The 15,481-nt window shown below is 60.9% G+C and overlaps 1 protein-coding gene across 2 annotated transcripts; it reads left to right on the top strand.

The window, feature by feature from the left end:
- Window positions 1-4,185: 4,185 nt before the first annotated feature.
- SHOX (SHOX homeobox) lies at window positions 4,186-14,074 on the top strand. Of its 2 annotated transcripts, none has more exons than XM_059050312.1 (5): window positions 4,186-4,459; window positions 7,953-8,161; window positions 12,082-12,139; window positions 12,239-12,327; window positions 13,829-14,074. In XM_059050312.1, exons 1-5 carry the CDS (start codon window positions 4,186-4,188, stop codon window positions 14,072-14,074), a joined length of 876 nt encoding a protein of 291 aa, XP_058906295.1. The 2 variants fall into 2 exon arrangements, with proteins under 2 accessions (XP_058906295.1, XP_058906294.1); XM_059050311.1 differs by having other exon boundaries at window positions 12,239-12,334; window positions 13,782-14,074.
- Window positions 14,075-15,481: the final 1,407 nt, after the last annotated feature.

The following is a 15,481-nucleotide window of genomic DNA, read 5'->3' as shown; positions in this document are numbered from 1 at the left end:
GACAGGAAGCTGCGAGGCTGCAGGGCTGGCCAGAGAGACGCGAGTTGGGGTAAACTCAGGCGAGAGTGCGGAGTGAAGAATGTCCAGCTCTGGACGTGGCCAGTCTGGCTTCGGCCTGGGTGAAGGTGGTCGGAGTTCAGGAAACCAGATCTGGAACCAGAGGGCCCACGTTCCCTGGAGCAGCTGGCCGAAAAGGAGGGCGTCGGCGTCGGGGGCAGCTCTGGCCTCCTGGGGTGGAACCGCCCCCTCCCGTGCCGGCGGGTGGCTGTGAACCATCCTCCTGCAGGGGTGCTCGCTCATCTCCCCCACGCCATCAACTGGGGGCCTGGCTGGCACCCGCCAGGTCCATGGGCACGTGGGCCAACCCAGACACCAGGGTACCTCCGAGCCGCAGGAACCACCAGTTGTGTTAGGAAGAGCCTCCAGCCTCCTTCGCCCTGACAGAGACCCTTCCTTCCTCCCGAGCACACGGTGTCCTGGCATTTCTATCTCATTTAATTGCATCTTGTCTACGTGTCTCTTCCCAGGTGGATCATAAACCTGACGGCGCGGGCGCGGGTAGGAGCGAGTCGGGCATTCAGGACCCAGGCGGCTCCTGTCCGCTCCGGTTTCAGGGCAGCGGGGTGCGAGGCGATGCCCGGCCGCCGCCGAGGACCAAGGACCCAGGCGAGCTCCAGGGTGTGTGCGGAGCTTTTGGTGAAATCCACGTTGGAACTTCCGTGTCCTTCCAGAAACCAGATCCCCCTGTTTTTGCTCCGCAGCCCAATCCAGGACTTCTTTTTTGTTGCTGGGTTTTTTGTTTTGTTTTGTTTTAAAGGAAGGAGCTATGCTTTCGTTTCTGTCCACAAACTTTCATGAGGCCGCTGCCCCTTTCAGAGTCGGCAGAATGCATTTGAGATGTTAGAGCATCTACGTTCTCCCAAGACAAGTTGAGATTTTAAAATGTTGTCCTCACGTCTCATCTTGGGGTGAGGGATCCGCCCTGGGGAAAGCAGCTACAGAAACTCCAAACAAGAGCCCCTTATGCCTGGCAGAGTCTGAGCTCTGCGTTCCCCCGCCCCTCGCCTGCCCTCACCCCAGCGGAAATGTAAATGTAACATTTCATAAACTGTACCCACCCTGCGGCCTTGGGCACCGGCTTGAATTAGCAAAAATATGTGGTAGAAAATGTCCTCGCCCAGGCTAAAATATGAAGAGTAACGGCTGAGGCTGGGCGTTGCTGCCTCTGGTTTAAAGGAGAGAAGGTTAGGGAGCCTTGTGGGCCCCTGGCCAGTGGGCCAGGAGTCGGGGGTGTTCAGGGGATCTCCGCTCCAGTGTCCCCAAAGTTAGAGGAAGAGGCCGTCACTTTGCTCGTCGAGAAAAAGTGTGATTTTGTAAAAAGGGGCTTCCTTCCTAACCAGCAACTCTTAGAAGAAGCACAGCGGCCTCCTTCCTCTTAGGATAGGTTATTTCGAAACCATTCGTCTGCACTGGGAATCAAAGTGGGGGCTGCTGTAGATGGGGGTGGCTTTCATTCTCTCTCAGGCTTGAGGGTTTCCAACATCCAGAGTCTCCAGCTGGGGGTCCTTTGGGGAGATCCCTGGAGGCCGCCAGACCCTGGTCCCAGCAATATTCTCTCCTGGATAGGGTCTAGGGTCTGAGGTCCAAGGCGGGTAGCCCTGCTTGGGGGCCTGGGGCCTCTCACCCCCGGTCCCTGCGAAGGAACCTCAGGCCACGCAAGGGCCAGGCCCTATGTGACCCGCCCCACCCCAGGGAACGCTGGCTCGCTGAGATTGTAGGGGAGGGCCGGGGAGGGGTGGGCAGGCTGCAGGTCGGGGCTTCACCACTAGGTCCCTGTTCACCTGAAGCTGGAGGAGTGACAAGATGGGAGGAGGTGAAGAGAGGAAAAGATACCCTACCTCTGAGGACCCCAGAAAGCTGCTCGGGCTCAGAGCCGCCTCCCCCCAGATCTGTTGCTAATGCCCTCTTCTCTCCCCCCTCCCCTCCTGCGGAGCTACTGTTTCTTGCAAAGAGAACGTTCACTTGTGGGCGGAGGGGGGGGGTTCCCTAGACTGGGTACAGGGCTGGAAGATGCGCCCCAAGGAGTGAATGACGGCGTGGGGGCCCTGGCACGGAGTAGGAGCTCCTGGGCCGCCCCGCGCCCCGCGCGCCCCGCGCTACCCGTCCCCGGGAGCGGCCCTCGGCGTTTCCCCCGCAGACCCGCAAGGCGGCTGCATGCATAATGCATGAGGGGCTATTTGTAATTCTGTGTGATATCTGCGCGCCTTCGCTTTGATTAGAGGGCCGCGGTGACAAAGACCTGTTTGTCAAGTTGCGAGCGCTTCTTCGCCTTTCGCTTTTGAAGTCCGGGGGAGGCAGCGGCCCCCAAATCTCCCAGCTCCGTCCGCTGTATGCGGGGCAGAGCAGCCGGAGAAGCACGGGCGCAGCGCTCCCGGAGGATGGATGGAGGGCGGCGAGGAGAGGAGAACACACCGGGAGAGAGATGGAGGGAACCAGGGAAGGGGAGAAGTAAGGAAGGAGGGGGACGGAGAAAGGAAGGGAAGAAAGAAGAGCTGGTCTGTTTCCACTCGCGTCCGCCCTCTTTCCCCGCCTCTCTGCTTTCACACCCCCTCGCCCTGGATCAAGGCACCCCCGTGTGAACCCGACCCTGGCCCCGGGGATTCGGGAGAAATCGTTCACGTTCCTTCGCGCTGAAGGAAACTACTGTCCGGCTCCGGACGCTGGACCGAACACTGGGAACCGCCGAGCGTGGCCCCGATCCTGGGTTCTGACCCACCGGCGCTTCGGAGGAGGAACTGACTTCAGAAAATGCAAAACGAGCTCCTCCAAACCCCCTAACCCTCCCCTCCACCCCCGGACCCCTCGCCAAAAGCCTTGTCCCAACTGCAGCGGGGCGGGGGCAGCAGGTGGAAAAGGGGGGACGAGGGGGAGATTGCAGAAAAAAAAAAAAGAGGGGAGGACAGGAAAGTCACTTTATTTGCAGACGGCATTTTGCAGATAAGAGGACTTCTTCAGCTGCTGGGACTGCCGAGTGAATTTCGTATTGCAGGTGAGAAAAGTGGCTTCTTTAAGGCACATCATAAAGTTCCCAGGGACTCGGGATCTGCTCACGGTTACTGTGGCACAACCAAAAATACATATATCCCCCCCCCCAATAAATCTCCCAGACACCGGGCTGACAGCACGGCTCTAAGGAAGGCTGCGTCGGTCCGGCCGGGCGGGATCTGACGCGCGCCCCACGGGCCGCTGTGTACGAACCAGTTCTCCCGGAGACCCTCCGGCGTCTCCGCGTCTGGACCAGCGAGCGCCGGGCGCTCGTGGTCCGCGGCGTCCGCGTCCCCGGCCCCTCCGAGGTCTGCGGGCGGCTTTGCACCAACGCCGCCGAGGCGCGGGCGCCCACGTTCGGCTAGACCTGGGCCCTTCCTCTCACTTTCGGGGTCCTAGAGCTGAGTTCCCCCCAGCACGCCGCGCGCACCCGCTCCAACCGCTGGCTCCGCGGGCCTCGCCGGCGGGTCCAGCCCGCAGCCCCACCGCATCTCCAACTTGGGACTCATGCCCGTCTGGGATGGCGCGTCCCCGCCGCCCGGGTCCCCTCGCTGGAGTCCCCGTACGACCACGCCCGGACACGTCCTGCGACGACACCATTCGAGGCGCGAGGCTGCGCTCTTCCCGGGACCGGCAGGCAAGGACGTCCTCACAAGCCCTAAACTCCTCCTCGAGGTTCGCTTCCGCCAGCCACGGAGAGAATGCGGATACCTGTTCGGGGAGCTGGCGCCCGCGCTCTCTCGCTCTCTCTCTCTCTCTCTCTCTCTCTCTCTCTCTCTCTCTCTCTCTCTGCCTTCAAACACTTGATCTTTACCTCTCCACACCAAGGTGCACAGACGCCAAACAGTGATGAAATGAAAAGAAAGCCAATTGCCGGACTGGAGGTGGGGGAGAGATAGCGTCTCTGCGTGCGCCCGCCGCCGAGCCGGGAGCTGTAATTGCTGCAGACAGGGAGCGTTGGGGGTTGGGCGGAGGTAGCCGTGTATAAATAGTGAGATCTCAAATTGAAAGCCATAAATAACAGCAGGAGAGGTCTACCCTCACACGGACAGTCGTCTCCGCGCGGGAGGCGTGCGGACCACAGCCCGGCTCCCAGCCAGCCCCGCCGAACCCCGCGGACCCCCGCAGCCCCCGGCCGCCATGGAGGAGCTCACGGCTTTTGTATCCAAATCTTTTGACCAGAAGAGCAAAGACAGCAGCGGCGGCGGCGGCGGCGGAGGCAAGAAGGATTCGATCACTTACAGGGAAGTTTTGGAGAGCGGACTGGCGCGCTCCCGGGAGCTGGGGGTCTCGGAATCCAACCTCCAGGACATCACGGAGGGCAGCGGCCACTGCCCGGTGCATCTCTTTAAGGACCACGTGGACAACGACAAGGACAAACTGAAAGAGTTCGGTTCGGGGAGGGCTGCCGAAGGTAAGCTCTCCGGATGCCGGCTCCGGGCCCCTCCGGGGGCGGCGTCTCCTCGCCACCGGGCCTGGCTGCCTGCCCCTCGCTCCGCGCGCGCAGAGGCCCCGGGGGCCGCGGTTCGCTCTCCGTTCCACCCCAAACGCTGAATGTACAGCCACGGCTCGGACGCAAAGGCCCCGGCAATCCATCGCGTCTTTTTCGTAAGAAAGGAACCCAACGGGGGAGGGGAGGATTCGGCTGGAGAAGCGAGGAAGGAAGCGGAGGGAAGGAGAGACGCAGGGGCGCCGGGGATGGGCCGCGCGCTGCCGGAGGACCGCTTCCCTGGGCGTTGGCACCGGGCTCCACAGCGGGAACTTTCCCGCGTTGGCGGCGGGGGTGGGGTGGGGGGTGGGAATCCGGGTGTATGGGCTTGTAAACCCAGGTCGGCTGGAGGGCTGCTGGCTGCTGGCCTGCCTGCCTGCCGGTCTGCCTTACGTCCGCCTCCACGCCCGCAGAGAGACCCACACACGTCTTTCCAAGTGCCCACCGCCTGCCGCCTTCCCGAGCTCTAAATGGGCTGCGCTGGCCGGCAGTCGGGGGCGCAACGCGCTCCGTCGCCTCTTGGCCCTCCTGCGCCTCTCCGCGTGGTTTCCTCTCAGGGAAAACTTTCCCCTTGAACCTCTGGGCTGGATCTTGGCTGACGCGGGCCTGTACATTAGAACCAGCCGCGTGCCCGCAGGTGGTCAGGGTCTACAAGGGGCAGAAGGGCCCGGGGAGGCTCGTGGCCCCGCGCACGCGGCCGCCCTACCCCAGGCTGTCAGGGCGCAGCTGGCCCTGCTGCAGGCCGGCTGCGTCCTGGGCCTCCTTCCGGCTGCTTTCCCCCGAAATCTCCGCGGCGTTCGGCGCCGCTGTTGGACGCGGGGGGTGGGGAAAAAAAACATGTTTACAAGGGTTCTCCCAGCTGGACAGCGGCGGTCCCGACCCGGGGGAATCTCCGTACAAACAGGGCAACCAGCGGCTATAAATCAGAGGAATAAAACTGGCTCGATTTCTCAGGGGGCAGCGTTTGAAAGTATATGAAGGTCTATTTCTCACTGCAAAGAGAGGAAATACAGAAGCTTGCCATGTGGCTCCCGGGTCCTGATTCATTCCCTGTCCGCGTTGAGAGGGGACACGACCGGAGAGTGGGGAGCCCATGCCTCCTGCTCCTGTGGCCCTTGCACTTTGGTGGCTGAGTGCAGGTGTGCTGGCCTTGAAGCCCCGTGGATGACCCAGACAGCTTTCGGAGACCTTGACCTTGTGGCAGCAGAAAGCTGGCAGAGGCTTAGGAATAAGCCCCTGGCTTCTGAGACCCGGGCAGCCTGAGCCTAGCCTGCCGTATCTCCGGGCTCACCCCTTGGGGAGGCCTCACGCACCTGGCTTTACGATTCCTGCAAAGAGAGCTTTGCTCTGATGGAGACACGGCTGTCTGTCGGCTGTGCACTTGTCAGGGCTGACGTTTAATTTACAGCACCCGGCGGGCGACTGACCTCCCGGGCTCCTGACGGCTTCCCTCATCGGCCTCTTTAGAGGCTGAGTCCCCTCTTCTGTCTGTCTCCTCTCACCCTGGACAGCCAAGGCAGGGGGACCCTGCAGAAAAGACCCGTGGAAGGAGAGCAGAGTACAATCGAGGCCTTTTTCGAAGGAGAGAGGAAAATAAGACAGGGCTAGAAGTACAGGCAGCGGGAAGGGGTTAGGAAAACCCCAGCTGCACCTTCTCCCTTTTGCCTGGGTGTGCAGACCCCTGGCAGGGCCGAGCCCCAGGCCGAATTTGCAGGACGGGAGCAAAATGGAGAGGTGGGAGCTGCTTGGGCTTCGGAGAAACCCAGAGGTCTTGGGCGCCTGAGCAGCAGATACCGCTGAGGCGGGCATAGAGGCCTGTGGATTTTGCACCGCCTGCCGCGGGTTCTGGCGGACTTTGAAGGCCAGCTCCTCATCTGGGGTCAATCCCTGGGGTTCGGACTTAAGAGACCTGAAGGAGGAAGCGGAGTTGGGGCCGCCTCCGGGAAAGGGTTTCCCGTTGGGGAGAAAGAAGGTATTCTTGGAAAGGCATCCCTTTCAGGAGGTGAGACAGGCTTTAAGCTCTGAGGTGGGATTGAGTGTCCAGTGCTCAGAAGCCTTGAGGAGAGGCTTTTAGGTGGACTCGGGGCTTGGGTTGTGGTGTCCAGCTCACGGACCCCGGTTGTGGGGGGGGGCGGTCAGGGGAACTGGGTGCCCGGATTTTCCCTGGCCCCGCAGAGGATCTGGGTCTTCGCCCTTCGCAAGTTTCTGGGCTTACTGCTAAGAGGCTTCTCAGAGCGGGTGGAACCCCGGACTCCTTGGATAGAGCGTCCTGAAAGCCGCCCTCTTCTCTTTGACACAGAGGGGACATCTAATGGGGGCATGGGGGTCCTCTTTGCCTGCATCCAGCAGGCCCTAGGATCGGGGGAAAAGCACAAGAAAACGCAAGGGGTGCTGAAACGCAGCTTCCACCAACTGTGCAACCGGGGGCCAACTTTTATTTTAAATCCCTGAGCTTGGTGAGGAGCTGCGTTTCCTAGTGGTGGGAAGGAGAGGTGTCTGGGTTAGAGTCTCCTAAATCCTGAGCTGTCTGCGTGATAGCCTGCCCGCTCCCCCAGCAAATACAGCTGCTCTCGTAATGTCTGGACCTAAGAAAGTGTCACTCTGGGCGTCCTGATGGGGAGTGAGAAAGTGTGTCCAAGAGACAGAGGGACAAAACCGGAAGTCAAGGGAGCTCGCGGCTGCAACCCAAGCGCCTCGGGGTGCCCGCCTTAAGGTATGGCTGCCGCGCTTTCTTGGTCAGAAGGAGGTGAGCTCGGGCGAGCGCCCGCCTCCACGGCGTCCTGAGGGAGGCTCTGGCCCGGCTGGCGGCTGGCACGGCCCCTGTCCTGCTGCGCTGCAGGCGGGAGCAGCGGCCTTCGGGGGGCCTGGACCCCAGCCTGGCCTGGGCTCTGCCCGCGCTTTTTGCGGGCGCCCCGCCCGGGACCCGACACTTGGGCGATTCTGCCTCAGCTTCTTTGACTTAGTAATATTTAACACTCCACTCCCCTTGAAAAAAAGGGGGGGGGCGGGGGAGACAGAGAAGGTTAGGCTATGTCAATATGTCAACAGAGGCGAAGTGGATAATTGAGGAAACTATTCAGAGATTAGGCCAAGAAACACCGCGGCGCCGCCGGGGCTCGAGTTAGTACAAAAGAGCGCGTCTTGCCCTGGAGTTTGCTTTATCGACTTGACGCCGCGTTGCGTCAGGGCGCGTTTGCCGCCGAGGTCCCTGCACGGCGAGCACACACGGGCTTTCAGCGCGTCGCGCCCGAGCGTCCCCGCGCGGGGCCCTGTCGCTGGCGCGCGGGATCCGCGGGCCGGGCCGGGGAGTGGGGTGGGGGCGGGAGCCGGCGGAGGGGCTCGTGGCGGCGCGGGCCGGGGACGCCGGGGCCGGCGGGGGCGCGGTGGGCTCAGCGCTGTGCCCTCGGCCCGCCCGTAGGTATTTACGATTGCAAGGAGAAGCGCGAGGACGTGAAGTCGGAGGACGAGGACGGACAGACGAAGCTGAAGCAGCGGCGCAGCCGCACCAACTTCACGCTGGAGCAGCTCAACGAGCTCGAGCGACTCTTCGACGAGACTCACTACCCCGACGCCTTCATGCGAGAGGAGCTCAGCCAGCGCCTGGGGCTCTCCGAGGCGCGCGTGCAGGTGAGAGCGCGGGCCCGGCCCCGACACCCGCTCCTCGGGCGCGCCCGGAACGCGCCACCTCGGCCGGGCCCTTCCAGGAGCGCGGGGACCCCCGGGGTGGGGTGCGGGGGGGCGGGCGGAGCCGGGCTTTCGGAGGCGCCCCGGGGCCTCGAGGTTCAGGTCTCCTGCGCCCTGCCTGGCTGGCCCGTCCTGCACCTCCAGCTCATCAGGAATGTTGCTCTCTTCTTCCCATGGTCGCCTCTCCCCCACCCCACCCCCACCCCCCGCCGTCGCCACCGCCAAAGTCTCACCCGCTCCTCTGCAGCCCTCTCCCTCCGCTGCAGGGAACCGAGACGTGGGAGGAGGAGGCGGGTGGGCGTCTTGAGGATTGCGGCTCCTGCCCGCGCGCGCTGCCGGATTAGCCCGGGCGCGGGGCAGGGGGGGGGGGGCGCGGGGGCGGGGACCGGACGCCTGAAGTCGTGATGTCCCATCTGGCGAGCCACCGTCTGAGGGGGCCCTGGGTGTTCGCCGCACGTGCGCGCGGGGGGGGCGGGGGGAGACGCTCCTGGTTCGCTTTTGTAAACGTTTGCGTGAAATGAGTTCATTTATTTATTGGGGGGTGGGGAGCAAAAATTCGCTTCCAAATCGCCTCCTCCGGGTACCGCAGACTCGACCCCCCCCCACGACCCTCGTCCCTCGTCCCAGCCACCGGAAGGTCGGGCCTGGATGTTCTGCTGGGCTTTCCGTCGGTGTTGACGGTTCTGGGCAGGACAGCAGCGCCGGGGAGAGAAGGAAAAGAGGTCAGGGTCCCTGGGCTCTGGGGACTGGTTATTTACATAAATGGAATTAATACTGCCAACGGGGGGAGGGAACCATGTAAAGCCAGGGCTTTGAAAGAACAGGTTTCTTGTTGGTATAGGGTCAGTACTGCAAACACAACTTCGCCCGGATTGTATTGAAGAAACGAAAACACAGAAAGCGTTTATAGAGAGTGTTTTACAAAACTCTTTAATTTGTAAAAAAAAAAAAAAAAAAAAAAAAAAAAAAGGGTGTTTGCACCCTCATGCCTTCCATCTTTCCCCGTCGGTGCGGTGAAAAGGGTTGCTTAAGGTGAAATGCAACAGTCCCCGAGTCTGTCCAGAATTCCGTGCAGCCGCAGGGGTTCCCAGGACCGTTCTGCATCGCTGGGACCACGGGCGGGGTAGCTCTGGGGACCCTCTCCCCAAACGAATCTGTCCGGGCATCTGTGGCCTCAGCAAGGGTGGGGGGAGGGCGGGGGAGACTGTCCACCTTTCTCTGGAAAGATGGATGGGGCTGCACCATACAAATTAATGAAAAGATTAAACTTTTGCTGAAGGGGACATCAACTTTTATGTCATTTCACAGCCTTTCTGCCTGAGATCTGTAATATCTCCCAGGCCTTGATGTACTGTTTCTATAAAAATAAATTACTTGTAATTTAATTCCACACTATTTCTTTCAGTAGTCTATTACTGAATAGCGCCTTAGCAGGAGAGACCGAGTTGGGAGAAAATTGGTTCTTGGGTGGCTGCAGATCTTGAGAAAAGCCCTAAAATAAAGGGGGGAGGGTGGTAGTAGAAAACGAAGGCCTATCGATCCAGAGGTGAATTAAAATTTAACGATTGTAAATAATAATAAAAATAAACATGGGACGAGAAAAAAGAAAAAATTTCCTGTTGGCCACAGGGAAAAGAATCGTATAATAAAGAGAAGGCAGAAAGTGCTCATAAAAACCAATTAGTTAAAACACGTACCCCGCTGTGCAGAAGTGGGGAGATGCTGAGGAGACACCAAAAGGAAGAGACGAAAATGCACTGTATTTTAATCCTGTCTGCGACCTGCTTGGTAATCCTTTTCGGTACAGACTGTCCTGTGTTGTTAGAGGATAGAGTTTCAATTTAGAGTGGATATTTGCTGTAAATAAATTGAGGATCCTTTGGAAGCTGGTCCTTATTAACCTTTTATTTTTAGTGTTGTACTGGAAACTCATATCACCCAGCTGTCAGGGTTATAATCGAAAGTTATGAGACCACGGTGAGGAGTGGCGGTAATTTAATTACAACAAATATCTTTGGGTTTATGGCGCAGAGCTAAATTAAATGTCATTATTCACTGTCTGTAATGGAAATCAAAAGGAAATCAGATTACAGCATTTGTGAGAGAAATCAGTGACTGGTCCTTAATGAAGAAATAACTGTCTAAACCACTGTACTGCGCTTTACTTAGCATATTCAGGACTAATTGGAATTGATCGTGAATCACCCCAAGACTGATTTATTATCGCCAAACGCAGCGGCTAATTCATCACTTTTATTCTCCATAATCTCTCTCTCTCTTTTTTTTTTCTTTCCCCCACTGATGGGAAAGTGAGCTTGCTTTCTAGATTTAAATAGGATTCTGTTTTCGAAAAATGCCCTTCCAGGGGGAGAAGAATTTGCGCGTCTGGCTCCGCTCTCCTGAGAACGGGTATGGGACCCCAAGGAGAAAGAGGCACCCGGGAAGGGTCCAAAAGGGAAAGGAGTCCCGTCCCAGCCGGATGGGGGCGGGGAGGGTCGCGGTGGGATGTGGGAGAAGGAAAGTGAGTGCAGGCTTTGGAAATGGAGCAAAGGTTTGTGAATCTCAGCATGCCAGGGGCACTTTTTGTTTTGGAAACTTCTCGGGGGGAACAACACCAAAGTCTGCCAGGTTCCCTAGAGCCTGGCGGGGTGAGCTTTCCAACGTTGTGGAAAGCCAATTCCAACAGGCGGGCCCGTGGCTCAGCCTTGGATAGAAAACTGCCCCCGAAGAGGCTGGGATGGAAACGTTCAGCTTTTCCTAGACTCCCGGGCGCTTGCAGCCTCTGCGGGAGCTGAGGTTTCCGGGTGGGGCAGTGGGGGGGGGTGGGTAGGGAGTGGCCCCAGGCCCTGGGCTTGGAACGACGCAGGGTCCCTGCGCTACCAGGCGTCGTGTAGTGTGGCCGAGGGCAAGGCTTTCTTTGTGCTAATTATCCTGCACGGTCAGTGACCTCCACTGTGGGAGTAGGATGAGTGGAGTGAAGGGAAAGTTTTGGAGAAAAGCCAGGTAGGAAAAGTTAAGCGCCTAAGAACACAGAGGGAGGGGACCCCAGGTTCCGTGAGCGACAGACCACGGGCCAGGGCCAGGGCTGTTTGGAGGAGGGGGGAGGATGAGAATGGGGGAGCCCTGGAGGGGGCATTTAGGGGATGCCAGGCCTGTGAAGCTAGCCGGGCTGGGCAGGGTGCCAACACCTTTCCCTCCCTGCCTCATCTCTAGATAGGGCGCCGCAAGAATTAGATGTCCTTAGGGAGGCCGAGTGCCTGCAGTGCAGAGCCTGCGCTTTGGGGGCGTGTCCGGTTTTTAGGGATCAAGGACGTTCATGACTCTGTAATATTAACTGGGATTCCCCAGGCTTCCAGGGAGGGCATGGAGGGCATGGATGTTTCTGGACTCAGGATGTCTGAGCGTGATTGGGGAGGGGGCTGGGCTTGGAGATGTGTATCCACCTGTGCGTCCCCTGCCCATTCCTGGTGGGTGGATGGGTGGGCGGGGGCCAAGGTGGAACGTCGGGGTGGAAGGTCAGGTTGGACCGGTGCGTGGCAGGGAGGAGGGGGGGATGTCCACAGAGAACGACGGAAAGTTCTCTGCGCCATCCGAGGACCCACTTCCTCACTTTCAGTGTTTGGAGGCTGACGCAGTGGTCTCACTTAGGTGAGGACTGTTCCCAGCTCCAGGTGGCCAGTTACGCGGGGCTGGGGTGGGAGGGGCGGGGATGAAGGCGGGGGGGGGGGGCGGCAGGCAGCCTTCCGGGGACAGGAACCCCAAGCGCCCTGCGCGCTGTCGGGCAGGTCGGGAGACAAGGCCTCGCTGACGCTGCCAAGGCCTGGCCGGCTCACGGGGGTGCACGTCTGTCCGCTCCTTCCCAGGTTTGGTTCCAGAACCGGAGAGCCAAGTGCCGCAAGCAAGAGAACCAGATGCATAAAGGTGGGTGCAAGGGGCCGGCGAGGAGGCGGGGGCGGTGGGGAGACCCGCCAGGCGCTGGGAGAAGCGGGCGGGGTTCACGCCTCCTGTGTTTCCTCGCAGGCGTTATCCTGGGTACCGCCAGTCACCTGGACGCCTGCAGGGTGGCACCCTACGTGAACATGGGTGCCCTGAGGATGCCTTTCCAGCAGGTAGCTCGTTTTCTGTTGTTCTTTTTTCTTCCTTCCTTCCTTCCCAACAGAACAGAGAGGGGGCCATCGCCTCCCCGGCGCCTCCCGCCCCCTCCCCCCGTAGCAAAGAGGCCGCTTTCACAAGGGGGACATTTATAAACCCATTGGCACGTATTAACACCACGCTGAAAATCTCCAAGAGTTACCTTTGGGAAGGCTAGGACAGAAACTCCAGCACAGTTTCACAAAAGTCGGAGGGGAAAAACCCCGACCCGCCCGGGACCACCCACCACTCGCTCACCGCCCGGCGGGAGGGAGGGGTTTGCTGCCGCTTGGCCATGAGGACCCCTGTCTACACCCAACCCCCCGCTTCAGCTTGCCCAGGGCCTCGCTGGGGGTGTCAGTGCCCCTCCCGGACCTGGGCCTCGACGCCCCCTCCCCTCCCCCGCGCACCCCACAGTGGGCGGCACCCCGCCCAGCTCCTAGCAGAGCAGGGAGGGTCCAGGACGCTGGGCGCGCCGCGCGGAGGAGGGCGCGACCAGGGCGTCGGAAGAGACCGCCTCGGAGACCGGGTGCCCCAGAGTCCTCGGCCCTGCTCTGGACCAGCTCCGGGCGGCTGGAGGGAGCGGCCGTTCTAGAGGGCAACGCCCACTCGCCTGCAGGGCTGGGCTGGGGACCCCAGCATGGGGGTAGGCGTGCCCGCGCTGGTGCATTGGCGGTGCCCTGGGCAGAGCAGAGGCGTGGCCTCCACATGCAGCACTTTTGCTCCTACGGGCAGGCCTGGGTTTGTAGCTGGACCCGGGTGTGCTGAGGGGCACGAGGTCCGGTGGGCCTGGCCCGCCCCGGAGGGTCAGCTCCGTGTGACGCCACGGAGTTGGGCTGAGGGTGGGCTGTTGGCCGCGCGCCCTCAAAGTCACGGCGCCCAAGGCTGGGAGGGCGTCCAGGGCTGCCGTGCGCGGGGCAGAGGTCCGTGCGCGGGGCGGAGGTCCGCGCCCTGTTCCCTTGGACCCACACCTCCGCGGCTGGGCCCATCTTCCGCCCCTCAGCACCCCTTCCCCAGGGCAGGATGACCCCTCAGCATCCCAGGAACAGCTGCCCCGACGACGTGGGGTCAGCCATTGGGTCCTGGTGAAATGAGGCGGTCGGAGCCTGCAGACTTGGCTGTGCTCCTGGAAGATTCGGGGACTCCGGGTCCCTGGGAAGGTGGGGGGGATGCCTGAGCCGAAGGCCGGACCCTGAGTCGGGGATGCGTCAAAGAATCAACGGGGGGTCTGGAGCGGAGGAGGTACCCGCTGTAGACGCTCCGATGCCACAGCATCGGGGATCTGTGCCGACTCCCCGGCTCTGGCTGTGTCCAAAGCGGCCAGAGACCCGGTCGTGGCACCAGGTGTCCCGAGGACAGTGGGTGGTGGTCCCTGGGGCGGGGGAAGGGGCGATGGCTCCCCGGGTAGGAGACGCCCTCGGGGTGGGGGGAGAGCCCCCTAGAAGTCGCGTCCTCACCGTGCGGGCCCTGCCTCCGCAGGTCCAGGCACAGCTGCAGCTGGAAGGCGTGGCGCACGCCCACCCGCACCTGCACCCGCACCTGGCGGCGCACGCGCCCTACCTCATGTTCCCGCCGCCGCCTTTCGGGCTGCCTATCGCGTCCCTGGCCGAGTCGGCCTCGGCCGCCGCCGTCGTGGCCGCCGCCGCCAAGAGCAACAGCAAAAACTCCAGTATCGCCGACCTGCGGCTGAAGGCGCGCAAGCACGCCGAGGCCTTGGGGCTCTGACCCGCCGCCCGGCCCCGCGCCGGCCCCGGCCCCGCGCCGGCCCCGGCCCCGCCACCCCGTCCGCGCCGCGTCCTGCACTCGACCCCTCCGCGACCCCCGACGGCCGCGCGGACGCCCCGGAGCGAGGGCGCAGCGCTTTCCCGGCCTGGGGCAGCCCCGGGGCCCCTGGCAGGCCTCGAGAGGGGGCATCCCAGGACCGCAGGACCCGGTCGAAGCCTCGCAGAGACTGTGCGGAAGAGAGAGGAGGTGGCCGTCGGACCCCCCATGTCAGCCCTCGACCACGCCGTCTGTGCGTCCTGGGACCCCAGGCCACTTGGAGCCCCGCGGCGCTGCGTCCTTCTCTGCTGCGGGCGTTCCCACCCTGTGCATGCGGCCTCCTACACGCCTTTCCGAGATCTTAAGAGTCTGTTACACAGAAAGATCTGGGGCTGGTCTCCGCCGAAGATGCCAGCGCTTGGATGCCAACAATTTTATTCACTGCCGTGAACTTCATTTCATCCGAGGAGCTGCAGGACCCGTGTGGATTTCAATACGGACTTTTGCATCCGGCGCAGGGGCCCCGAGCTCCGCTTGCGCGCCCGCCCCCCTCCCCTCCGCCTGAAAGGTAGCAATAACGAAACGCAACTGAAGACCTCGCCGAGGTGGTCGTTGTCGTGGGGACCTCAGTGTTTCACGTTGTGACCTTTGCTGACTCTCCATCTTCATGCGCACGTTTGGCCCCAGAGCACCAGGTTCAGAATTCCTTGTGCCATAGGACAGGCAACTTTATAACTTTTCCAGTCTTTGATTCCCGAATTGACATTTTTGGCTGTTTTCCAGAACTCAGATGCAGAGGACTTGCACTGGGGACACAGGGGCACGTGGCTTGAAGGTATAATACTGATGCAGCATCCACGCTAGTGACATGCAATTAAGTGCAGTAAAGTGCAATATTGTAAATATTATAGATTTTAAAAACAATTGCTGTGCACTCTTGACCCGTCAGCTTCGGACTTCGAAGGGCATTACCTCCCCCTGCATGCTGCGGGGCCAGTGCCAAAATGACCGGGGTGAGGAGTGCTTTGGATTCACGGAAGTGAAGTGTGTGGCTTGGGGTGGAGCAGGAAGGGGGGGAGGGGTGCCAGGCTGGGAGGGCAGGGGCTGAGCTGTTTCTGGGAAAAGAAGAGCCTGGGATACCTCCTCCAGGCAGTGAGTTTTAAGATAATGTTTTCTAAGGGTAGCCAGTTCTAGCTTTTCTTTCATCCCCCCCCCCTTTTTTTTTTCCTGTGCGTTGGTCCCCTCTCCTCCCCCACATTGTGTAAACACCAAATAACGACTTGTCTGAACAGCTGGCACTGAATATGGGGAAAGTCTCTTGACACGATGTAACCAAAGCGTTCAGGGTCCCAAATCGTGCACCCGAGTTTA

Source organism: Kogia breviceps, chromosome X (assembly GCF_026419965.1).
Source record: "Kogia breviceps isolate mKogBre1 chromosome X, mKogBre1 haplotype 1, whole genome shotgun sequence".
Lineage (NCBI taxonomy): Eukaryota > Metazoa > Chordata > Mammalia > Artiodactyla > Physeteridae > Kogia > Kogia breviceps.
The sequence above is the reverse complement of the archived record's forward strand: the minus strand, read 5'-3'. Positions and strand labels throughout refer to the sequence as shown.